This window comes from Pseudophryne corroboree, chromosome 3 (assembly GCF_028390025.1).
Source record: "Pseudophryne corroboree isolate aPseCor3 chromosome 3, aPseCor3.hap2, whole genome shotgun sequence".
In the NCBI taxonomy this organism is placed as follows: Eukaryota; Metazoa; Chordata; class Amphibia; order Anura; family Myobatrachidae; genus Pseudophryne; species Pseudophryne corroboree.
The window spans coordinates 30,118,077-30,143,995 of NC_086446.1; the positions used below are offsets into that span (position 1 = coordinate 30,118,077).

The following is a 25,919-nucleotide window of genomic DNA, read 5'->3' on the forward strand; positions in this document are numbered from 1 at the left end:
TCGTCCTGCCCTCTTGGGATTGTAAAGCGGATATCCGGTGTCTGATACGTAGGAGGCAGTAGGTGTCGTGGCTCCTCCCCCTGACTTAAAAGGTCTCTTGGGCCACTTGAATCTAGCATCAACCGAGGCAGTAGGTGTTGGTGCAGGGGGAGCAGCCTGTGGTGTCTTTTTGTTGTTATTATTACATACCTCCCAACATGACCCTCTCCAGGAGGGACAGAATGCTCTGCTTCTGGACTTTTGTCTTAATGTATGATTGCCATCACGTGTGCTGAAACACCTTTCTTATCCATTAACCTGTTCAGCACAGGTGCCAGCAATCATACATTAAGAGACAAGTCCAGAAGCAGAGCATTGTGTCCCTCCTGGAGAGGGTCATGTTGGGAGGTATGTTGTTATTATTATTATTATTATTATTATACAGGGAGAGCAGCCTTTGGTGTTCTGTTATCATTCTTATTCAGGGGGAGCAGCCTGTGGTTTCCTGTTGTTGTTATTACTATTATACAGGGGGAGCAGCCTGTGGTGTCCTGTTGTTGTTCATAATAATAATAATATTATACAGGGGTGCAGCCTGTGGTGTCCAGTTATTATACAGGGGGAGCAGTCTGTGGTGTCCTATTATTATTATTATACAGGGGGAGCAGCCTGTGTTGTCCTGTTCTTATACAGGGGGAGCAGCATGTTGTGTCTTGTTGTTGTTGTTGTTATTATTATTTTACAGAGGGAGCAGCCTGTGGTTTACTGTTGTTATTATTATTATACAGGGGGAGTGGCCTGTGGTGCCTGTTATTATTATTATACAGGGGGAGCGCCCTGTGGTGTCCTGTTATTATTATTCTACATGGGTAGCAGCCTGTGGTGTCCTGTTTTTCTGAATATACAGGGGAAGTGCCCTGTGGTGTCCTTTATTATTATACAGGGGGAGCAGCCTGTGGTTTCCTGTTGTTGTTGTTGTTATTATACAGGGGGTGTGGCCTGTGGTGCCCTGTTGTTGTTGTTGTTGTTGTTGTTGTTGTTATTATGATTATTATGATTGTTCTTATTATACAGGGGGAGTAGCCTGTTGTGTCCAGTTATTGTACAGGGGGAGCAGCCTGTGGTGTCCTGTTATTATACAAGGGGGCTGCCTGTGGTGTCCTATTATTATTATACAGGAGGAGCAGACTGCGGTGTCCTGTTATTATACAGGGGGAGCAGCCTGTGGTGTCCTGTTATTATACAAGGGGGCTGCCTGTGGTGTCCTATTATTATTATTATACAGGAGGAGCAGACTGCGGTGTCCTGTTATTATACAGGGGGAGCAGCCTGTGGTGTCCTTTTATTATTATACAGGAGAGCAGCCTGTAGTGTCCTCTTATAATTATTATCTGGGGTAGCAGCCTGTGGTGTCCTGTTATTATTTATTATTATTATACAGGGGGAGTGCTCTGTGGTGTCCTGTTATTATACAGGGTGAGCAGCCTATGGTGTCCTTTATTATTATACAGGGGGAGTAGCCTGTGGTTTTCTGTTGTTGTTATACAGGGGGAGCAGCCTGTGTTGTCCTGTTGTTGTTATTATACAGGGGGCAGCATATGGTGTCCTGTTGTTGTTGATGTTGTTGTTGTTATTATACAGGGGGAGCAGCCTGTGGTTTTCTGTTGTTATACAGGGGGAGCAGCCTGTGTTGTCCTGTTGTTGTTATTATTATACAGGGGGCAGCATATGGTGTCTTGTTGTTGTTGTTGTTGTTGTTGTTATTATTATACAGGGGGAGCAGCCTGTGTTGTCCTGTTATTATACAGGGGTGCCCTGTGGTGTCCTGTTATTATACAGGGGGAGTAGCCTGTGTGTGCAGGGGGTGCCCTGTGGTGTCCTGTTGTTAATATTATACAGTGGAAGCAGCCTGTGGTGACCTGTTATTATTATTTCTCTGTTCGTCCTAGTGGATGCTGGGGACTCTGTAAGGACCATGGGGAATAGACGGGCTCCGCAGGAGACTGGGCACTCTATAGAAAGATTTAGGACTATCTGGTGTGCACTGGCTCCTCCCCCTAGGACCCTCCTCCAAGCCTCAGTTAGATTTCTGTGCCCGGCTGAGCTGGATGCACACTAGGGGCTCTCCTGAGCTCCTAGCAGAAAGTATAGTTTAGGTTTTTTATTTTCAGTGAGACCTGCTGGCAACAGGCTCACTGCAACGAGGGACTAAGGGGAGAATGAGCGAACCTACCTAAGTGGTGGTAGCTTGGGCTTCTTAGGCTACTGGACACCATTAGCTCCAGAGGGATCGAACACAGGACCCGACCTCGTCGTCCGTTCCCGGAGCCGCGCCGCCGTCCCCCTTACAGAGCCAGAAACAAGAAGGTGGTCCGGAAAATCGGCGGCTGAAGACTTCTGTCTTCTCCAAGGTAGCGCACAGCACTGCAGCTGTGCGCCATTGCTCCTCATGCACACCACACACTGCGGTCGCTGATGGGTGCAGGGCGCTGGGGGGGGGGGGGGGGCGCCCTGAGCAGCAATAATAACACCTTGGCTGGCAAAACTAACACCATATATAGCCCCAGAGGCTATATAGGTGTATATTAACCCCTGCCAGAAACGATAAAATAGCGGGAGAAAGCCCGCCGAAAAAGGGGCGGAGCCAACTCCCTCAGCACACTGGCGCCATTATTCCCTCACAGTTCCGCTGGAAGGAAGCTCCCTGGCTCTCCCCTGCAGTCCTGCACTACAGAAAGGGTAAAAAAGAGAGGGGGGGCACAATTTAGGCGCAGTATATATATATATATATATATATATATATATATATAGGCAGCTATATGGGAAAACACTCTGTATAGTGATATCCCTGTGTTATATAGCGCCCTGGTGTGTGCTGGCATACTCTCCCTCTGTCTCCCCAAAGGGCTTTGTGGGGTCCTGTCCTCTGTAAGAGCATTCCCTGTGTGTCTGCTGTGTGTCGGTACTGCTGTGTCGACATGTATGATGAGGATAATGATGTGGAGGCGGAGCAAATGCCTGTGAATGTGATGTCACCCCCTGCGGGGTCGACACCAGTGTGGATGGACTTATGGAAGGAATTACGTGACAGTGTCAGCTCCTTACATAAAAGGTTTGACGACATAGGACAGCCGGCTACTCAGCTTGTGCCTGTCCAAGCTTCTCAAATGTCATCAGGGGCTGTAAAACGCCCGCTACCTCAGATGACAGATACAGATGTCGACACGGATACCGACTCCAGTGTCGACGATGATGAGACGAGTGTACCCTCCAATAGATCCACCCGTTATATGATTGAGGCTATGAAAAATGTTTTACACATTTCTGATGATACCCCAGGTACCACAAAAAAGGGTATTATGTTTGGTGAGAAAAAACTACCAGTAGTTTTTCCTGCATCTGACGAACTAAATGAGGTGTGTGAGGAAGCGTGGACTTCCCCAGATAAGAAATTGATCATTTCTAAACGGTTAATGGCTGCGTACCCTTTCCCGCCAGAGGATAGGTCACGCTGGGAAATACCCCCTAGGGTAGATAAAGCGCTGACACGCTTATCAAAGAAGGTGGCACTACCGTCTCCGGATACGGCCGCCCTAAAAGAACCTGCTGATAGAAAGCAGGAAAGTACCCTAAAAGCTATATACACACACACTGGCATTATATTGAGACCCGCTATTGTATCAGCTTGGATGTGCAGTGCTGCTGCTCCGTGGTCAGACTCCCTGTTGGAAAACATTGATACCATGGATAGGGACAATATTTTGCTAACGATTGACCATATAAAAGACGCGGTCTTATACATGCGTGATGCACAGAGGGATATTTGCCGGCTGGCATCAAAAATAAGCGCTATGTCCATTGCCGCCAGACGGGGGTTATGGACTAGGCAATGGTCAGGTGATGCCGACTCCAAGCGGCACATGGAAGTTTTACTCTATAAAGGGGTGGAACTTTTTCGGGAAGGTCTTTCAGACCTCGTTTCCACAGCTACTGCTGGGAAATCGTCTTTTTTGCCACAAGCTACCCCACAGCAAAAGAAGGCACCGTATTATCAAGTACAGTCCTTTCGGCCCCAGAAAAATAAGCGGGCTAGAGGCTCATCCTTTCTGCCGAGGGGCAGAGGAAGGGGGAAAAAGCTGCAGCACACAGCTAGTTCCCATGAGCAGAAGACCTCCCCTGCGTCCGGTAAGTCCACAGCATGACGCTGGGGCTGCTCAGGCGGAATCGGGAACGGTGGGGGCACGTCTCAGGTTTTTCAGCACACAGTGGGCTCTCTCACAAGTGGATCCCTGGGTCCTTCAAGTAGTATCTCAGGGGTACAGGCTGGAATTCGAGACGTCTCCCCCCCGCCGTTTCCTAAAATCTGCCTTGCCGGCAACTCCCTCTGCCAGGGAGGCAGTGTTGGTGGCTATTCAAAAACTGTATTCACAGAAAGTGATTGTCAAAGTACCCCTCCTTCAGCAAGGAAAGGGTTACTACTCCACAATGTTTGTGGTACCGAAACCGGACGGTTCGGTGAGACCCATCTTAAATTTAAAAGCCTTGAACACTTATATCAAAAGGTTCAAGTTCAAGATGGAATCGCTCAGGGCGGTTATTGCGAGCCTGGAGGAGGGGGATTACATGGTATCCCTGGACATCAAGGATGCGTACCTGCATGTCCCCATTTACCCTCCGCACCAGGAGTACCTCAGATTTGTGGTACAGGACTGTCACTATCAGTTCCAGACGCTGCCGTTTGGGTTATCCACGGCACCGAGGGTCTTTACCAAGGTAATGGCCGAAATGATGATACTCCTTCGCAAGAAGGGAGTTTTAATTATCCCATACTTGGACGATCTCCTCCTGATAAAGGCGAGGTCCAAAGAACAGTTGATGGTGGGGGTGGCACTTTCTCTGGAAGTGCTACAACAGCACGGCTGGATTCTAAACATTCCAAAGTCACAGCTGGTCCCGACGACACGTCTTCTGTTCCTGGGAATGATTCTGGACACAGACCAGAAAAGAGTGTTTCTTCCACTGGAAAAAGCCGAGGAATTGTCATCTCTGGTCAGAGACATCCTAAAACCAGGAAAAGTGTCGGTACATCAATGCACACGAGTCCTGGGAAAAATGGTAGCTTCGTACGAAGCAATTCCATTCGGAAGGTTCCACGCAAGGACGTTCCAGTGGGACCTGTTGGACAAATGGTCCGGGTCCCATCTCCAGATGCAACAGCGGATAACCCTATCGGCCAGAACCAGGGTGTCGCTGCTGTGGTGGCTGCAGAGGGCTCATCTACTAGAGGGCCGCAGATTCGGAATACAGGACTGGGTCCTGGTGACCACGGATGCCAGCCTTCGGGGCTGGGGGGCAGTCACAAAGGGAAGAAATTTCCAAGGACTGTGGTCAAATCAGGAGATTTCTCTTCACATAAATATCCTGGAGCTAAGGGCCATTTACAATGCCCTAAGCCAGGCAAGACCCCTGCTTCAAAACCAGCCGGTACTGATCCAGTCAGACAACATCACGGCGGTCGCCCATGTAAACAGACAGGGCGGCACGAGAAGCAGGATGGCGATGGCAGAAGCCACAAGGATTCTCAGATGGGCAGAGAATCATGTGTTAGCACTGACGGCAGTGTTCATTCCGGGAGTGGACAACTGGGAAGCAGACTTCCTCAGCAGGCACGACCTCCACCCGGGAGAATGGGGACTTCATCCAGAAGTCTTCCAAATGCTGGTCAACCGGTGGGAAAGACCACAGGTAGACATGATGGCGTCCCGCCTCAACAAGAAGTTGAAAAGATATTGCGCCCGGTCAAGAGACCCTCAGGCGATAGCGGTGGACGCTCTAGTGACACCATGGGTGTACCAGTCGGTTTATGTGTTTCCTCCTCTACCTCTCATACCCAAGGTACTGAGAATAATAAGAAGGCGAGGAGTGAAAACCATACTCGTGGTTCCGGATTGGCCAAGAAGAGCTTGGTACCCGGAACTTCAAGAGATGCTTACAGAGGACCCTTGGCCTCTGCCGCTCAGACAAGACCTGCTGCAGCAGGGACCCTGTCTGTTCCAAGACTTACCGCGGCTGCGTTTGACGGCATGGCGGTTGAACACCGGATCCTGAAGGAAAAGGGTATTCCGGAGGAAGTCATCCCTACCCTGATCAAAGCCAGGAAGGATGTCACCGCAAGACATTATCACCGCATTTGGCGAAAATATGTTGCTTGGTGTGAGGCCATGAAGGCCCCGACGGAGGAATTTCAACTGGGTCGATTCCTGCACTTCCTGCAAGCGGGGGTGACGTTGGGCCTCAAATTGGGGTCCATAAAGGTCCAGATTTCGGCTCTGTCGATTTTCTTCCAAAAAGAACTGGCTTCACTGCCCGAAGTTCAGACTTTTGTCAAAGGAGTACTGCATATTCAGCCTCCTTTTGTGCCCCCAGTGGCACCTTGGGATCTCAATGTGGTTTTGGCATTCCTGAAATCACATTGGTTCGAACCACTTAAGACTGTGGATTTAAAATATCTCACGTGGAAAGTGGTCATGCTGTTGGCCCTGGCGTCGGCCAGGCGGGTTTCAGAATTGGCGGCTTTGTCTTGTAAAAGCCCTTATCTGATTTTCCATATGGATAGGGCAGAATTGAGGACTCGTCCTCAGTTTCTCCCAAAGGTGGTCTCAGCTTTTCACTTGAACCAACCTATTGTGGTGGCTGCGGCTACTAGGGACTTGGAGGATTCCAAGTTGCTGGACGTAGTCAGGGCCCTAAAAATTTATATTTCCAGGACGGCTGGAGTCAGAAAGACTGACTCGCTGTTTATCCTGTATGCAACCACCAAGCTGGGTGCTCCTGCTTCTAAGCAGTCTATTGCGCGCTGGATTTGTAGCACTATTCAGCTGGCGCATTCTGCGGTTGGCTTACCGCAGCCTAAATCTGTAAAAGCCCATTCCACACGGAAGGTGGGCTCATCTTGGGCGGCTGCCGAGGGGTCTCGGCTTTACAACTTTGCCGAGCAGCTACTTGGTCGGGGGCAAACACGTTTGCAAAATTCTACAAATTTGATACCCTGGCTGAGGAGGACCTGGAATTCTCTCATTCGGTGCTGCAGAGTCATCCGCACTCTCCCGCCCGTTTGGGAGCTTTGGTATAATCCCCATGGTCCTTACGGAGTCCCCAGCATCCACTAGGACGTCAGAGAAAATAAGAATTTACTCACCGGTAATTCTATTTCTCGTAGTCCGTAGTGGATGCTGGGCGCCCATCCCAAGTGCGGATTGTCTGCAATACCTGTACATAGTTATTGTTACAAATATCGGGTTTTGTTGTGAGCCATCTCTTCAGAGGCTCCATTTGTTATCATACTGTTAACCGGGGTTCCTATCACGTGTTACATGGTGTGATTGGTGTGGCTGGTATGAGTCTTACCCGGAATTCAAAAATCCTTCCTTATTGTGTCAGCTCTTCCGGGCACAGTTCCTAACTGAGGCTTGGAGGAGGGTCATAGGGGGAGGAGCCAGTGCACACCAGATAGTCCTAAATCTTTCTATAGAGTGCCCAGTCTCCTGCGGAGCCTGTCTATTCCCCATGGTCCTTACGCAGTCCCCAGCATCCACTACGGACTACGAGAAATAGAATTACCGGTGAGTAAATTCTTATTTATTAATATTATACAGGGGGAGCAGCCTATGTTGTCCTTTTATTATTATACAGGGGGAGCGCCCTGTGGTGTCCTGGTATTATACAGGGGGAGCAGCCTGTGGTGTCCTGTTGTTGTTATTATTATACAGGGGGAGCAGCCTGTGGTGTTCTGTTATCATTCTTATTCAGGGGGAGCAGCCTGTGGTGTCCTGTTGTTATTATTATACAGGGGGAGCAGCCTGTGGTGTTCGGTTATTATTCAGCGGAAAGCGGGTAGTGGTGTTTTGTTGTTATTATACAGGGGGTGCAGCCTGTGGTGTCCTATTATTATACAGGGGGGAGCGGCCTGTGGTGTCCTGTTGTTGTTGTTGTTGTTGTTGTTGTTGTTATTATTCAGGGGGAGCAGCCTGTGGTGTTCGGTTATTATTCAGCGGGTAGTGGTGTCTTGTTGTTGTTGTTGTTGTTGTTGTTGTTGTTATTATTATTCAGGGGGTGCAGCCTGTGGTGTCCTATTATTATACACGGGGAGCTGCCTGTGGTGTCCTGTTATTAATATTATTATTATACTACAGATGGATCAGCCTGTGTTGTCCTGTTATTATTATACTGGGGGAATAGCCTGTGGTGTGTTGTTGTTGTTGTTGTTGTTGTTGTTATTATAATATAGGGTGAGCGGCCTGTGGTGTCCTGTTATTATTATATAGGAGGTGCGGCCTTTGGTATCCTATTATCATCATTATACAGAGGGAACAGCCTGTGGTCTCCTGTTGTTGTTGTTATTATACAGGGGGAGCAGCCTGTAGTGTCCTGTTTTTATTTTTATACAGGGGGAGCAGCATGTGGTGTCCTGTTTTTATTATTATTATTATTATTATTATTATTATTATTATTACTATTCTTATACAGAGGTAGCGGTGTGTGGTGTCCTGTTACTATTATACAGGCGTAGCAGTTTATAGTGTCCTGTTACTAATATACAGGGGGAGCAGCCTATGGTTTCCTATTATTGTTAGTGGATAGAGGGATTAACCGGGTGTTGTATATAACTAGGTTGACTGTATCTAGGTCAACCACTATTGGTGGACAGTAACGAGGTCAACAGGTCAAAAGGTCGACATGATTTTGTAATGTTTTTTGGGTGTCTTTTTCTCCATACAGTGAACCCCAATTAGTGCACCCTGTCCCCTCACATGGCTCGCTTCGCTCCCAGGTTACTATTCCCAATTGTAGTCCGCGTGGATCGTTAAGTATGAAAAAGTTCAAAAAAAGACAAAAATTGTGAAAAACTCATGACGACCTAGAGACCTTGTCGACTTAGTTACTGTCGACCACTAGTGGTCGACCTAGACAGTGTTGACCTAGTTACTGTCAACCTAGAGACCGGATCCCGGATTAGCGTATGGTGTCCTTTATTATTATACAGGGGGAGCAGCCTGTGGTGTCCTGTTATTATTAGTGGATAGGGGGAGCAGCCTGTGGTGTCCTTTTGCTCTCAGATATGGTATTGGTGTCTCAGTTTTCTCATCCGCACTGTCTAGTATAATATATATAGTACTTGCCTCTCCAACCATCTTCTATGGGCCAGTATAAGTATATTGTCTGTAACTATCTGCCTCCACAGGAACATTTTACTCTGAGGATTTGCAGGAGAGGTAAATGTTGTGTACATATACAATAGCGGTTGACCTTGCATAATGGACCCATCTTGTTTATTTTGCACAAATAACTCCTAAAAATAATTACTATATATATCTCTGTCATTTCCCAGGATGGTACAACAGTGAGAAGACATATGATATTCCCCATAGCTGTGCCTCCTTCACGGTGCCTCCACCTCACTCACTGATACGAGATACACAATGACCAGAAGATCCTGGAACTCACCAACAAGATCATTCAGCTGATGACTGGAGAGGTGACTGCTGGGAATGGGACATTATACAGTAACACCAGGGGATGTGTCTGGGTGATGACTGGAGAGGTGACTGCTGGGAATGGGGCATTATACAGTAACACCAGGGGACGTGTCTGGGTGATGACTGGAGAGGTGACTGCTGGGAATGAGACATTATACAGTAACACCAGGGGACGTGTCTGGGTGATGACTGGAGAGGTGACTGCTGGGAATGGGGCATTATACAGTAACACCAGGGGATGTGACCGGGTGATTACTGGAGAGGTGACTGCTGAGAATAGGGCATTATACAGTAACACCAGGGGATGTATCTGGGTGATGACTGGAGAGGTGACCGCTGGGAATGGTCCATTATACAGTAACACCAGGGGATGTATCTGGGTGATGACTGGAGAGGTGACTGCCGGGAATGGGACATTATACAGTAACACTAGGGGACGTGTCTGGGTGATGACTGGAGAGGTGACTGCTGGGAATGGGGCATTATACAGTAACACCAGGGGATGTGTCTGGGTGATGACTGGAGAGGTGACTGCTGGGTATGGGACATTATACAGTAACACCAGGGGACGTGTCTGGGTGATGACTGGAGAGGTGACTGCTGGGAATGGGACATTATACAGTAACACCAGGGGATGTGTCTGGGTGATGACTGTATCACTGTGTGTGTCAGGTGCCTATAAGGTGTCAGGATGTCACTGTCTATGTCTCCATGCAGGAGGGGGAGTATATAGAGGAACACAGGGGTCTGTACAAGGACGTGATGATGGAGAATCACCGGCCCCTCACATCACTGGGTAAGAGGAGACTGTCATGTATTATACAGGGGAGAGCAGGTATGGGGGCCCCTATATACACACATCATCTGATAATCACATATATACACTGTACTCGGTCACTGTGTGTCTCCTACAGATGGACCCAGTAACAGAGATACCCCAGAGAGATGTCCCCGTCCTCTGTATTCCCAAGATTGTACAGAGGAGAATCACAGGATCCCACAGGAGTATCAGGTAGGTGGGATTGCAGGGGAAGGCAATATACCCAAGTGTCTGTCACAATATATTGTGTATTCTTTGTCTGATACACTGATATTGTTCTGTTAATTAATGTTATTATCTTTTGTTTTTTGTTTTTTTTTGAGGTTATTGAGAGTGAAGCACTGACTGATATCAAGATAGAACCTATAGAGGGAAAAGAAGAGACATATATGACTCATATTAAAGTGGAAGATATAGAGAAGGAAAAAGAGAATTATGTGAGGTGGGATCAGCAGTGTAAGGAGGAGGAAATCCCTACAGATATCAGCACAGGTGAGAAATACACACTTTTACAGAACAGAGTCACACATTCTGATTCCTCAGTCATTACAGCAATCTCTTATCCTACACCCTCCTCTGTCAGTGCAAACTGATAAGGGAAATGTGTTTTTCCCATTGGGAGAGTCAACAGCCATCAGCCTCTATTATACTCCTGCTCTCCCCCTCACATCATGTCACTGTGTGTTACCAGCCCAGAGATCTGACCAGTCTCCTCCCCACACTCTCTGGTGTATCTCATACATCAGGAGCCATCAGCCTCTATTATACTCCTACTCTCCCCCTCACATCATGTCACTGTGTGTTACCAGCCCAGAGATCTGACCAGTCTCCTCCCCACACTCTCTGGTGTATCTCATACATCAGGAGCCATCAGCCCCTATTATACTCCTGCTCTCCCCCTCACATCATGTCACTGTGTGTTACCAGCCCAGATATCTGACCAGTCTCCTCCCCACACTCTCTGGTGTATCTCATACATCAGGAGCCATCAGCCCCTATTATACTCCTGCTCTCCCCCTCACATCATGTCACTGTGTGTTACCAGCCCAGATATCTGACCAGTCTCCTCCCCACACTCTGTGGTGTATCTCATACATCAGGAGCCATCAGCCCTTATTATACTCCTGCTCTCCTCCTCACATCATGTCACTGTGTGTTACCAGCACAGAGATCTGACCAGTCTCCTCCCCACACTCTCTGGTATATCTCATACATCAGGAGACATCAGCCCCTATTACACTCCTGCTCTCCTCCTCACATCATGTCACTGTGTGTTACCAGCTAAGATATCTGACCAGTCTCCTCCCCACACTCTGGTGTATCTTATACATCAGGAGCCATCAGCCCCTAGTAGACTCCTGGTCTCCTCTCACATCATTTCAGGATTTAGAAGTGTGACTGCTCATACCCCTCCTCCAAGCCAGTCTTAGTTTAGTGCCCGAGGGAGCTGGACATATTTTCTAGTTCTCCTCAATGAGCAAAATAATAGATTAGTAAGATCTTCAAGCAGCATGAGGACATTAGAGGCAAAGGTTGCCCTTGCCTGTTCTGCATCGTGGGAGCTGCCGGGGGGACCCTCCGCAACTGCTCGCAGTTCGCGCAGGGACCCACGGCTATGAGACCTCCGTCTCTAGGGTACACCAGACCCGCTGCATGCAGCGCGAGTCATGGTCCCCTAGCCACTGGCCACCACCGGCCAGCTTAGGGAAGCACGTAAGTATATGCCTGGTGCTCGACTAGTCTTAGTGTCGTTGGACATCAACAATGCTTATCTGCAGATACCCATCGGGCCACCACACCAGACATACCTGAGATTTGCCATTCAAAACTCACATTACCAGTTCCAAGCCTTACCCTTCGGTCTGTCATTGGCGCCCAGGATATTTACGAAGGTCATGGCGTTAATGGTGGCTGTTCTAAGATCACAGGGCATCGTGCTCACCCCCTGTCTGAACGATCTTCTTTTCAAAGCTTCCTCCAGAGACCAATTAATCCAAAACATAGGGATGACACAGAGGCTCCTCATAAGACATGGGTGGATCCTAAACTTCTCGAAGTCTCAACCAACTCGAAGACTGCAGTTTCTCGGCATGATTCTGGACACAACCAGACAAAGACTCTTCCTCCCTCAGGACAAGATTACAGCCATTCAGGATATGGGGGGTAATTCCAAGTTGATCGCAGCAGGATTTTTGATAGCAATTGGGCAAAACCATGTGCACTGCAGGGGAGGCAGATATAACATGTGCAGAAAGAGTTAGATTTGGGTGGGTTATTTTATTGCTGTGCAGGGTAAATACTGGCTGCTTTATTTTTACACTGCAAATTAGATTGCAGATTGAACACACCACACCCAAATCTAACTCTCTCTGCACATGTTATATCTGCCTCCCCTGCAGTGCACATGGTTTTGCCCAATTGCTAACAAAAATCCTGCTGCGATCAACTTGGAATTACTCCCATGGTGAGAAAGGTACTGCAGCACAGACGTGTGTTGGTACACTTATGCATAAGAATACCAGGACAGATGGTGGCAGCCTTCGAGGCAATTCCATACGGCTGCTTCCATTCAAGAGCATTTCAACTGGACCTTCTGTCTCAATGGTCAGGATCCCATCTGTTCCTTCACAGGACAGTGATACTAGCCCCCAGCACTCAAATATGTCTCCGCTGGTGGCTACACTCATCTCACTTACTGGAAGGCAGAAGGTTCGGAGTGTGGGATTGGACTCTCTTCACCACAGACACAAGCCTGCGAGGATGGGGGGCAGTGACTCTGAACACTCACTACCAGGTCCTCTGGACCCCGGAGGAGACGACGCAGGCAAATAAACATTCTCGAACTGAGAGCGGTGTTCTATGCACTCCAGTTAGCACACCATCTGTTTCTAGGCCGGGCTGTCAGAGTCCAATCAGACAAAGCCACAGCGGTAACCGACAAGGCAGAACCAAGAGTCGGGCAGCAATGAGAGAGGTAAGCCGCATACTTAAGTGTGCGGTGGAATATGCCATGACTTCATTGGCAATCTTCATTCCAAGTGTGGAAAATTGGGAAGCCAATTACCTAACTCACCAGGATGTAGAGCCAGGAGAGTGGGCTCTTCATCCCCAAGTATTCCAATAGCTAGTCCATCGGTGGGGCCTTCCACAAGTCGACCTGATGGTATCCAGGCAAAATCACCAACTGCCAAGGTATTACTCTTGAACAAGGTACCCAGCAGCAGAGACCGTAGACGCTCTAACATCACCCTGGTGGTTCCACTTTGCTTACCTTTTCACACCATTCCCTCTACTTCCACGGCTTAGGGCTAAAAAGGAAGTTACTTCAAAACCCTACCATCGCATCTGGAAAGTATACATAGCCTGCAGTGAAAGTCAGTGAGGTCTCCAGTTGTCTTCAAGATGCCTCGTCTACTTCTTTTCCTGCAGAAAGGTTTTTCTGACTGATTACGACTGGAATCCCTGAAGGTACAAGTCTCTGCACTATCCATTTTCTTCCAAAAGAAACTGGCATTAATCTCAGAGGTACAGACCTTTCTACAAGGGGTTGTCCATCTTCAGCCACCGCTTCTTGCGCCCCACTGCTCCGTGGAATCTAGACATTGTCCTTTCATTCTTACAGTCATCCATGTTCGAACAGTTGGAAGCGGTAGACCTCCGATATCTCTCATGAAAGGTGGTCATGCTACTTGCTGTGGATTCGTACACGAGGGTGTCCAAACTTGGAGCTCTTACCTGTCGTCCTCCATATTTAATCTTCCACGAGGATAGAGCAGAACTTCGCACAAGGCTGTTATTCCTTCCAAAGGTAGTCTCAGCGTTCCACATTAACCAACCTATTGTGGTACCGGTTCTCCCTGATGACTCTCCTGCTTCCAGGTCCTCTTAGGATATATGTGGACAGAACTTCTTCTGTACAAAAATCATATTTGTTATTTGTTTTGTATGATATTGCTCGTCCAGGCTGGCCAGCTTCAAAACAAACGTTGGCACGATGGATCCGGTTGACCATCAGACAGGCTTATATAGCCTCATCCAGGGAACCCCCAGCTTCCATAACAGCACATTCTACGTGCTCGATGGGTACCTCATGGGCAGCTGCCCACGGGTCTCCATGGAGCAACTTTGCCGGACGGCCACTTGATCATGTCGGCATGCATTTGTCCGGTTCTACTGTTTTGACACGTTCTGCCTCACAATATGGGCGTGCTGTTTTGCAGGTTTCTTAGCACATTCCCGCCTGTGATAGGAGCTCCAGGATGTTCCCACTGTAAAGAGACACTCCAGTGCCCCCTAGTGGATGAAGGAGAAAACATGATTTTGGTACTTACTGATAAATCCATTTCTCCGATTCCACAGGGGACACTGGATGCCTACCCTGCCATTGTTAAATGTTGTTATATGTTTCAGTGTTGTCAGTTTTTCACTGACTGTTACTTCTTGTTTCAGACCTGTTGGTGTTGTGTTTATTTTGTGTACTTTACTCACTCTTCCTCTGAAGTTATTCTTCCAGCTCTCCTCGGGCACGGTTTACTAAGACTGGAGGAGGGGTATAGAGGAGGAGGAGCAGTCACACTTCTAAATTCTTAAAGTGCCCAGTTCCCAGTAACTACACTACTATACCCCACTGTAAAGAGGAACTCCAGTGTCCCCTGTAGAATCAGAGAAATAGATTTATCGGTAATTACCAAAATCCTGTTTTCAATACGTTGTGCATATTGCGCATCTTTCTGCAAGCCTGGAGACAGTCGAATATCTTTCACATGTCGTCATCTTTAGATGTTTGCATAGACTGCGGACAGGGTCTTCGCAATGTCCAATGTAGCACAAGCATTGAAAACAATTCAATTGGTGTAAACACGGCTACACATGTTGTGCAGTTTAACACGTCTGACCAGCGGTAGGCAACATCCGGAACTCCAGACCACACATTCCATCATACCCTGTCACCGTTTTCGCATGCCCTAACAGGAAAACTTTGGGCATGCTGGGATGTGTGTTATGGGGGCATTGGGAAAAGGTAAGTATACTTACCTGTCCCCTGTCAGGATTCTCACCATCAGAATGCCGTGATCGCCGGCATTTCAGAGCCAACCCAATAAATTGTACCTTAAAACTTCCTGATTTTACCCATATAATGGGAATTTGGGGACATTTCGCCATAGACTTCATATGAAGAGAAATCTTGGTCCAAAGAAACCTTAATTTCTCTAACGTCCTAGTGGATGCTGGGGACTCCGTCAGGACCATGCTGGGGACTCCGTCAGGACCATGGGGAATAGCGGCTCCGCAGGAGACAGGGCACAAAAGTAAAAGCTTTAGGATCAGGTGGTGTGCACTGGCTCCTCCCCCTATGACCCTCCTCCAAGCCTCAGTTAGATTTTTGTGCCCGGCCGAGAAGGGTGCAATCTAGGTGGCTCTCCTAAAGAGCTGCTTAGAGTAAAAGTTTTGTTAGGTTTTTTATTTTCAGTGAGTCCTGCTGGCAACAGGCTCACTGCATCGAGGGACTTAGGGGAGAGAAGTGAACTCACCTGCGTGCAGGATGGATTGGCTTCTTAGGCTACTGGACACCATTAGCTCCAGAGGGAGTCGGAACACAGGTCTCACCCTGGGGTTCGTCCCGGAGCCGCGCCGCCGACCCCCTTGCAGATGCCGAAAAGTGAAGAGGTCCAGAAACCGGCGGCAGAAGACTTTTCAGTCTTCATAAGGTAGCGCACAGCACTGCAGCTGTGCGCCATTGTTGTCAGCACACTTCATAACAGCGGTCACTGAGGGTGCAGGGTGCTGGGGGGGGCGCCCTGGGCAGCAATGATAGTACCTTATTCTGGCTAAAAATACATCACATATAGCCCCTGGGGGCTATATGGATGTATTTAACCCCTGCCAGGTCTCAGAAAAACGGGAGAAGAAGCCCGCCAAAAAGGGGGCGGGGCCTATTCTCCTCAGCACACAGCGCCATTTTCCCTCACAGAAATGCTGGTGGGAAGGCTCCCAGGCTCTCCCCTGCACTGCACTACAGAAACAGGGTTAAAACAGAGAGGGGGGGGCACTGATTTGGCGATATGACTACATATATTAAAATGCTATAAGGGAAAAGCACTTATATAAAGGTTGTCCCTGTATAATTATAGCGTTTTTGGTGTGTGCTGGAAAACTCTCCCTCTGTCTCCCCAAAGGGCTAGTAGGTCCTGTCCTCTATCAGAGCATTCCCTGTGTGTGTGCTGTGTGTCGGTACGTGTGTGTCGACATGTATGAGGACGATGTTGGGAGGCGGAGCAAATTGCCTGTAATGGTGATGTCACTCTCTAGGGAGTCGACACCGGAATAGATGGCTTATTTAAGGAATTACGTGATAAGTCAACACGCTGCAAGTCGGTTGACGACATGAGACGGCCGGCAAACATATTAGTATCTGTCCAGGCGTCTAAAACACCGTCAGGGACGTTATAATGCCCATTTTACCTCAGTCGGTCGACACAGACACGGACACTGACTCAAGTGTCGACGGTGAAGAAACAAACGTATTTTCCTTTAGGGCCACACGTTACTTGTTAAGGGCAATGAAGGAGGTGTTACATATTTCTGATACTACAAGTACCACAAAAAAGGGTATTATGTGGGGTGTGGAAAAACTACCTATAGTTTTTCCTGAATCAGATAAATTAAATGAAGTGTGTGATGAGGCGCGGGGTTCCCCCGATAGAAAATTATTGGCGGTATACCCTTTCCCGCCAGAAGTTAGGGCGCGTTGGGAAACACCCCTTAGGGTGGATAAGGCGCTCACACACTTATCAAAACAAGTGGCGGTACCGTCTCCAGATACGGCCGCCCTCAAGGAGCCAGCTGATAGGAGGCTGGAAAATATCCTAAAAAGTATATACACACATACTGGTGTTATACTGCGACCTGCAATCGCCTCAGCCTGGATGTGCAGCGCGGGGGTGGCTTGGTCGGATTCCCTGACTGAAAATATTGATACCCTTGACAGGGACAGTATTTTATTTACTATAGAGCATTTAAAGAATGCATTTCTATATATGCGAGATGCACAGAGGGATATTTGCACTCTGGCATCAAGAGTAAGTGCGATGTCCATATCTGCCAAAAGATGTTTATGGACACGACAGTGGTCAGGTGATGCAGATTCCAAACGGCACAAAGATGTATTGCCGTATAAAGGGGAGGAGTTATTTGGGGGTCGGTCCATCGGACCTGGTGGCCACGGCAACTGCTGGGAAATCCACCGTTTTTACCCTAAGTCACATCTATGCAGAAAAAGACACCGTCTTTTCAGCCTCAGTCCTTTCGTCCCCATAAGCATATCTGCCCAGGGATAGAGGAAAGGGAAGAAGACTGCAGCAGGCAGCCCATTCCCAGGAACAGAAGCCTTCCACCGCTTCTGCCAAGTTCTCAGCATGATGCTGGGGCCGTACAGGACCCCTGGATCCTACAAGTAGTATCCCAGGGGTACAGATTGGAAAGTCGAGACGTTTCCCCTCGCAGGTTCCTGAAGTCTGCTTTACCAACGTCTCCCTCCGACAGGGAGGCAGTATTGGAAACAATTCACAAGCTGTATTCCCAGCAGGTGATAATCAAAGTACCCCTCCTACAACAAGGAAAGGGGTATTATTCCACACTATATTGTGGTACTGAAACCAGAAGGCTCGGTGAGACCTATTCTAAATCTGAAATATTTGAACACTTACAAAGGTTCAAATCAAGATGGAGTCACTCAGAGCAGTGATAGCGAACCAGGAAGAAGGGGACTATATGGTGTCCCGGGACATCAGGGATGCTTACCTCCATGTCCCAATTTGCCCTTCTCACCAAGGGTATCTCAGGTTCGTGGTACAGAACTGTCACTATCAGTTTCAGACGCTGCCGTTTGGATTGTCCACGGCACTCCGGGTCTTTACCAAGGTAATGCCCGAAATGATGATTCTTCTTCGAAGAAAATGGACGACCTCCTGATAAGAGCAAGGTCCAGAGAACAGTTGGAGGTCGGAGTAGCACTATCTCAAGTAGTTCTACGACAGCACGGGTGGATTCTAAATATTCCAAAACCGCAGTTGTTTCCGACGACACGTCTGCTGTTCCTAGGGATTGGGCACAGTCCAGAAAAAGGTGTTTCTCCCGGAGGAGAAAGCCAGGGAGTTATCCGAGCTAGTCAGGAACCTCCTAAAACCAGGAAAAGTGTCAGTGCATCATTGCACAAGAGTCCTGGGAAAAATGGTGGCTTATTACGAAGCGATTCCATTCGGCAGATTCCAAGCAAGAACTTTTCAGTGGGATCTGCTGGACAAATGGTCCGGATCGCATCTTCTAGAGGGCCGCAGATTCGGCATTCAGGATTGGATGCTGGTGACCACGGAGGCCAGCCTGAGAGGCTGGGGAGCAGTCACACAGGGAAAAAATTTCCAGGGAGTGTGATTAAGTCTGGAGACACTTCTCCACATAAATATACTGGAGCTAAGGGCAATTTATAATGCTCTAAGCTTAGCGAGACCTCTGCTTCAAGGTCAGCCGGTATTGATCCAGTGGGACAACATCACGGCAGTCGCCCACGTAAACAGACAGGGCGGCACAAGAAGCAGGAGGGCAATGGCAAAAACTGCAAGGATTCTTCGCTGGGCAGAAAATCATGTGATAGCACTGTCAGCAGTGTTCATTCCGGGAGTGGACAACTGGGAAGCAGACTTCCTCAGCAGGCACGACCTCCACCCGGGAGAGTGGGGACTTCATCGGGAAGTTTTCCACATGATTGTGAACCGTTGGGAAAGACCAAAGGTGTACATGATGGCGTCCCGCCTGAACAAAAAACTGGACAGGTATTGCGCCAGGTCAAGAGACTTTCAGGCAATAGCTGTGGACGTTCTGGTAACACCGTGGGCGTACCAGTCGGTGTATGTGTTCCCTCCTCTGCTTCTCATACCCAAGGTATTGAGAATTATAAGACGTAGAGGAGTAAGAACTATACTCGTGGCTCCGGATTGGCCAAGAAGGACTTGGTACCCGGAACTTCAAGAGATACTCACAGAGGACTCATGACCTCTGCCGCTAAGAAGGGACTTGTTTCAGCACGTACCATGTCTGTTCCAAGACTTACCGCGGCTGCGTTTGACGGCATGGCGGTTGAACGCCGGATCCTAAGGGAAAAAGGCATTCCGGAAGAGGTCATTCCTACCCTGGTCAAAGCCAGGAAGGACGTGACCGCACAACATTATCACCACATGTGGCGAAAATATGTTGCGTGGTGTGAGGCCAGGAAGGCTCCACGAAGAAATTTCAACTCGGTCGATTCCTGCATTTCCTGCAAACAGGAGTGTCTATGGGCCTCAGATTGGGGTCTATTAAGGTTCAAATTTCGGCCCTGTCGATTTTCTTCCAGAAAGAATTGGCTTCAGTTCCTGAAGTCCAGAAGTTTGTCAAGGGAGTACTGCATATACAACCCCCTTTTGTGCCTCCAGTGGCACTGTGGGATCTCAACGTAGTTCTGGGATTCCTCAAATCACATTGGTTTAAACCGCTCAAATCTGTGGATTTGAAATATCTCACATGGAAAGTGACCATGATGTTGGCCCTGGCCTCGGCCAGGCGAGTGTCAGAATTGGCGGCTTTGTCTCACAAAAGCCCATATCTGATTGTCCATTCGGACAGGGCAGAGCTGCGGACTCGTCCCCAGTTTCTCCCTAAGGTGGTGTCAGCGTTTCACCTGAACCAGCTTATTGTGGTACCTGCGGCTACTAGGGACTTGGAGGACTCCAAGTTGCTAGATGTTGTCAGGGCCCTGAAAATATCGGTTTCCAGGACGGCTGGAGTCAGGAAAACTGACTTGCTGTTATCCTGTATGCACCCAACAAACTGGGTGCTCTTGCTTCTAAGCAGACGATTGCTTGTTGGATGTGTAGTACAATTCAGCTTGCACATTCTGTGGCAGGCCTGCCACAGCCAAAATATGTAAATGCCCATTCCACAAGGAAGGTGGGCTCATCCTGGGCGGCTGCCCGAGGGGTCTCGGCATTACAACTCTGCCGAGCAGCTACGTGGTCGGGGGGAGAACACGTTTGTAAAATTCTACAAATTTGATACCCTGGCTAAAGAGGACCTGGAGTTCTCTCATTCGGTGCTGCAGAGTCATCCGCACTCTCCCGCCCGTTTGGGAGCTTTGGTATAATCCCCATGGTCCTGACGGAGTCCCCAGCATCCACTAGGACGTTAGAGAAAATAAGATTTTACTTACCGATAAATCTATTTCTCGTAGTCCGTAGTGGATGCTGGGCGCCCATCCCAAGTGCGGATTGTCTGCAATACTTGTACATAGTTATTGGTACAAAAATCGGGTTATTATTGTTGTGAGCCATCTTTTCAGAGGCTCCGCTGTTATCATGCTGTTAACTGGGTTCAGATCACAGGTTGTACAGTGTGATTGGTGTGGCTGGTATGAGTCTTACCCGGGATTCAAAATCCTTCCTTATTGTGTACGCTCGTCCGGGCACAGTATCCTAACTGAGGCTTGGAGGAGGGTCATAGGGGGAGGAGCCAGTGCACACCACCTGATCCTAAAGCTTTTACTTTTGTGCCCTGTCTCCTGCGGAGCCGCTATTCCCCATGGTCCTGACGGAGTCCCCAGCATCCACTACGGACTACGAGAAATAGATTTATCGGTAAGTAAAATCTTATTATCTCCATATATTTATTTTATTCTCAACAGATGGACACAGCAGCAGGATTTCCACAGAGAAATATCTCAATTTATCTCCAGATGGTGACACAGAAGATAACTGCATTACACGAGATTCTCCAACAAACAGTTCTATTACTCTAAATGTACATCCAGTACTTCATCATGCAGATGTGTCGTCTGTTCCCGCCTATCATAAAGAATGTTCTCCAGATAGCTTAGATGTTGGTACATATGTTGCAGCGCTAAGAGTAGATAAAACATTTCCCTCTATAGATGCCAGATGCCCAAAGCTTATTACCCACCAGGCAGCTGAGAAGCCATTTCCATGTCCTGAGTGTGGGAAATGTTTTACACGGGAATCAGCTCTTGTTCCACATGAAAGACTACACACAGGTGAGAGGCCGTTTCCATGCTCCGAGTGTGGGAAATGTTTTACACAGAAATCAGTTCTTATTACACATCAGACACTACACACAGGGGAGAAGCCCTTTCCATGCTCTGAGTGCGAGAAATGCTTTACTCGGAAATCAACTCTCGTTATACATCAAAGAATTCACACGGGTGAGAAACCCTTTTTATGTACCGAGTGTGGGAAAGGATTTATACACAAGTCACATTTTGTTAAACATCAGAGAAGTCACACAGGTGAGAAACCATTTCCATGTTCTGAGTGTGGGAAATGCTTCACAGACAATTCGGATCTTGTGAGACATCTGAGAACTCACACAGGAGATAAGCCATTTTCATGCTCTGAGTGTGGCCAATGTTTTACTCAGAAATCAGATCTTGTTATACATCAGAGAAGTCACACAGGTGAGAAACCATTTCCATGTTCGGAGTGTGGGAAATGTTTTACACATAAATCAGATTTTCTTAGACATCAGAGAATCCACAAAGGTGAGAAACCATTTCAGTGTTCCGATTGTGGCAAAAGCTTTGCACGAAAAACCACTCTTGTTAGACACCAGAAAATTCACAGTGGAGGAAAGTAAGTTCCATGAACTGATGGATGAAGTGGTGCTGCAGCACTATACTAAATATTCTAAAAGCTGGAAATGTTCTGTACAAGAACCAAGTCTAATTATACACAGAGAAGGTGGAATACCATCTCCACAAGCTTATAAATGAAACCGAATTGCAGCTGTAGTCAAAATACTGCGTTGTGTCATGAATTGATTATCTTTAAAGCAGTTTAGTCCACTGACACAGTCCTCTTTGTGCACTTGGGGGCTCGTTTTGGTGCCTGGAAAGACGTATGCAATAAATATTTTATTTTCATCTGGTTGTACATTCGGCTATATTGATATTGATTTCCCTGTTTGTTCACAACCGAAAATTTGTATTCAAATGTCTTTTTTGATGTAAGGAGTTGTAGGGGCGTATGCGTGATACCGAAACGTTTATCTCACTCATGAAAGCAGACTAACTTCTAAATGAGCCAATTACACAATGTGTATTATTTGAAGAACAAGTTCAGATCTCCATTTGCAAGCCTCTTTAATTTAATTACTATTAATGTGATATGTTATTATATTATAGGCAGTGGTCGAAGTGGAAATTTTGAAGTGGGGGTTTAGAGAAGTGAATGTTGTAATTATGCATACACGCTCCAGAAAAAGGGGGCGTGGCCCCTTAAAAGGGGGTGTAGTCACTCAAAATGGGGCATGTCCATAAGTGTAGTTTACCTCACCATATACACATTATGCACCACAATAGTAGGACCCCTTATACAATCTAGTACTGGTGCCCCTTACACATTATCCCACATATAATGAGCCAAAATTCACATTATGTCACACAGAATGGGCCAAAATTCCCACGGAATGAGCCAAATATCACATTACGCCACACAGAATGCGTCAAAATTCACTATATGCCACACCATATGAGCCAAATTTCACATGACGCCGCAAAGAATAAGCCAAAATTTCCACAGAATGAGCCAAAATTCCCATTACGCCACACGGAATGTGCCAAAATTCAGTATATGCCACACCGTATGAGCCAAATTTCACATGACGCTGCACAGAATGAGCCAAAATTCCCATTACGCCACACGTAATGAGCCAAATTCACTATATGCCACACAGTATGAGCCAAATTTCACAATATGCTACACTGTATGATCCATAATTGAGGAAGAGTGACAGCAGGGACAGGGCGAGAGAGTGACAGCAGGGACAGGGCGAGAGAGTGACAGCAGGGACAGGGTGAGAGAGTGACAGCAGGGACAGGGAGAGTGACGTAGGGAAGCAGGGGAACATTACCTAATGAGATGTGCAGTGGAAGGGGTTGTGGTCGGCGACTGTGCAGAGGTGTAGTCAGCAGCGGTCAGAGTAGGTGAGGAGACCATGGACGGCGGTGAGAAGGAGGCCTTCGGTGCGGAGGAGGAGCCCATGGGCAGCGGCGCTGAGTCTGATTCGCCACCATTTGAAATCTGCCACGGACCAGCAGCCAATCAGGAGCGTCCACTTCTGATTGGCTGCCGGTTCAACAGCTCTGATTGGCAGCGCTATAGGCAGCGGCTGGGGGAAGGGGGGGAATCAGTGCTCGAAGGGCCAGTATGCCATACCGATGTATACCGGCCCACTTCGAGCACTGATTATAGGTAAATAAAGAAGTGTTTGTTTGCTTGAAACACGTATGTATGATTCCATGTACATTGCCATGAGTTCTGCACATTGTACCATTGCAATACAATGTACCAGGCACTCACTCTGAAGCCCAGCTAAAGTTGATTGATACGTGAACACAAAGACTACCCAAATTGACCAAGGAGAGTGATAACAACCTTTGAAGAAACCCAACATGCTATTAAGTCGTTGAAAGTAACGTCAGCTCCCGCTGATACCGTCGCTCCTGAACTTATTGCCTTATTTGACAGTCTTCTCCAGGGGTGACCCCAGACACTAAAATTGTAGAAATTCCTAAGCCTAGAAGAGGTCCATTTATTGTATTAACTCTAAATATATTTCTCTTACGTCCTAGGGGATGCTGGGGTCCACATTAGTACCATGGGGTATAGACGTCTCCGCTGACTGAACACTGAGCTCCAGAGGGGTTGGATCATTCTCCACCACAGGGGACTGCTCGCCCCAGCAGCATGCCGCCAACGCCTTACAGTGCTGAAGAGTGGTGAGTGAGACACCGACCCCCTTAGCAAGTGGGGTGCCGGTGTGAAGATGGCGGGGGGGGGGGCGCATTATTAACTGCGCTCCTGTGAAGGTTCAGAGGCACATGGTGCGGCGCTGTGAGGGACGCCCTGAGTCATTACTTAACCCCACACTGGTCATCTAGTCTGTCGGGGTCCGCGGATCTCAGCCAGCAAGTTTTACCTCAGGCCAGTATAATTCTTGAAGAGCGGGAAGACAGCGCCATTAAGGGGGCGGAGCTTCCCAGAGCGGACCCAGCAGCGTTTCAGCGCCATTTTCCTGCCTGCACAGCATTGGATGGAAGAACAGGTCCCTCCACAGCAACTCCAGCTATCAGTACACGGTACCAGGGGGTTGTAGAAGGAAGGGGAGGCTGAAAAACTACTGTGTCTCCTATTAAGGCACAGTCTGTGCTGACAAGGGGTCTCCCTTTGCTGAAAGCGCTGTGTGTGGGTTGGCTCCGATCTCTGTGTCTCTCTTGCCTTTCTTGGGGGGGGAGACTCTGTCTGCCCCCACGTGTGTGTGTGTGTGTGTGTGTGTGTGTGTGTGTGTGTGTGTGTGTGTAGTGTTTGGTGGTCTCCTTTAGCTATGTCCAGGGACACTGTGTCATATGCTGCAGAGGATTTTTTCTCCCAGGATGATCCCATTCCATGTACTCAGGATAGCACTGGTTTAGCACAGATAACAGCAAGGGAACCAGAGTGGTTTTCCTCTATCAAATCTTGGATTTCTCACATTTCTGACAGGGTTGCAAGTAATGAATCTGCAACCCAGGTATTACAGAGCTCTATGGCTGAGGTACCAGAAACCGGCCACACAGGACGCCCCGCTATATACCCCCACATATATATATATATATATATATATATATATATATATTTCTCTAACGTCCTAGTGGATGCTGGGGACTCCGTCAGGACCATGGGGATTAGCGGCTCCGCAGGAGACAGGGCACAAAAGCAAGCTTTTAGGATCACATGGTGTGTACTGGCTCCTCCCCCTATGACCCTCCTCCAAGCCTCAGTTAGGTTTTTGTGCCCGGCCGAGAAGGGTGCAATCTAGGTGGCTCTCTTAAAGAGTTACTTAGAAAAAGTTTTTAGGTTCTTTATTTTCAGTGAGTCCTGCTGGCAACAGGCTCACTGCATCGAGGGACTTAGGGGAGAGATTTTCAACTCACCTGCGTGCAGGATGGATTGGATTCTTAGGCTACTGGACATAGCTCCAGAGGGAGTCGGAACACAGGGCTCGCCCTGGGGTTCGTCCCGGAGCCGCGCCGCCGACCCCCCTTGCAGACGCTGAAGATGAAGAGGTCCGGAACCAGGCGGCAGAAGACTCTCAGTCTTCATCAGGTAGCGCACAGCACTGCAGCTGTGCGCCATTGTTGTCAGCACACTTCACACAGCGGTCACGGAGGGTGCAGGGCGCTGGGGGGGGGGGCGCCCTGGGCAGCAATGTATAATACCTGTATGGCGAAAAATACATCACATATAGCCCTTGAGGCTATATGGATGTATTTAACCCCTGCCAGATATCTAAAACTCCGGAGAAGAAGCCCGCCGAAAAGGGGGCGGGGCCTATTCTCCTCAGCACACAGCGCCATTTTCCCTCACAGAAAGGCTGGTGGGAAGGCTCCCATGCTCTCCCCTGCACTGCACTACAGAAACAGGGTTAAAACAGAGAGGGGGGGCACTGATTTGGCGATATGTATATATATTAAAATGCTATAAGGGAGGAACACTTATATAAAG

The 25,919-nt window shown here is 48.2% G+C and overlaps 1 protein-coding gene across 6 annotated transcripts in view; it reads left to right on the forward strand.

Moving 5' to 3' along the window:
- The window catches only part of LOC135054595 (oocyte zinc finger protein XlCOF6.1-like), a 164,661-nt gene extending 142,364 nt beyond the window's left edge, over positions 1 to 22,297 (forward strand). Inside the window, exons 1-7 of one of the 6 annotated variants that reach the window (XM_063957771.1) lie at positions 112 to 130; positions 9,221 to 9,251; positions 9,368 to 9,514; positions 10,233 to 10,311; positions 10,430 to 10,527; positions 10,659 to 10,827; positions 21,047 to 22,297. In XM_063957771.1, the coding sequence (XP_063813841.1) occupies positions 9,503 to 9,514; positions 10,233 to 10,311; positions 10,430 to 10,527; positions 10,659 to 10,827; positions 21,047 to 22,011 (1,323 nt within the window). In that variant the 5' untranslated portion in view covers positions 112 to 130; positions 9,221 to 9,251; positions 9,368 to 9,502 and the 3' untranslated portion in view covers positions 22,012 to 22,297. Of the gene's footprint in view, positions 1 to 29; positions 131 to 366; positions 388 to 9,220; positions 9,252 to 9,367; positions 9,515 to 10,232; positions 10,312 to 10,429; positions 10,528 to 10,658; positions 10,828 to 21,046 lie in introns of those variants that run through there. The other 5 variants (XM_063957770.1, XM_063957775.1, XM_063957774.1 and 2 more) reach the window with 5 other exon arrangements.
- The last annotated feature ends 3,622 nt before the right edge of the window (positions 22,298 to 25,919 follow it).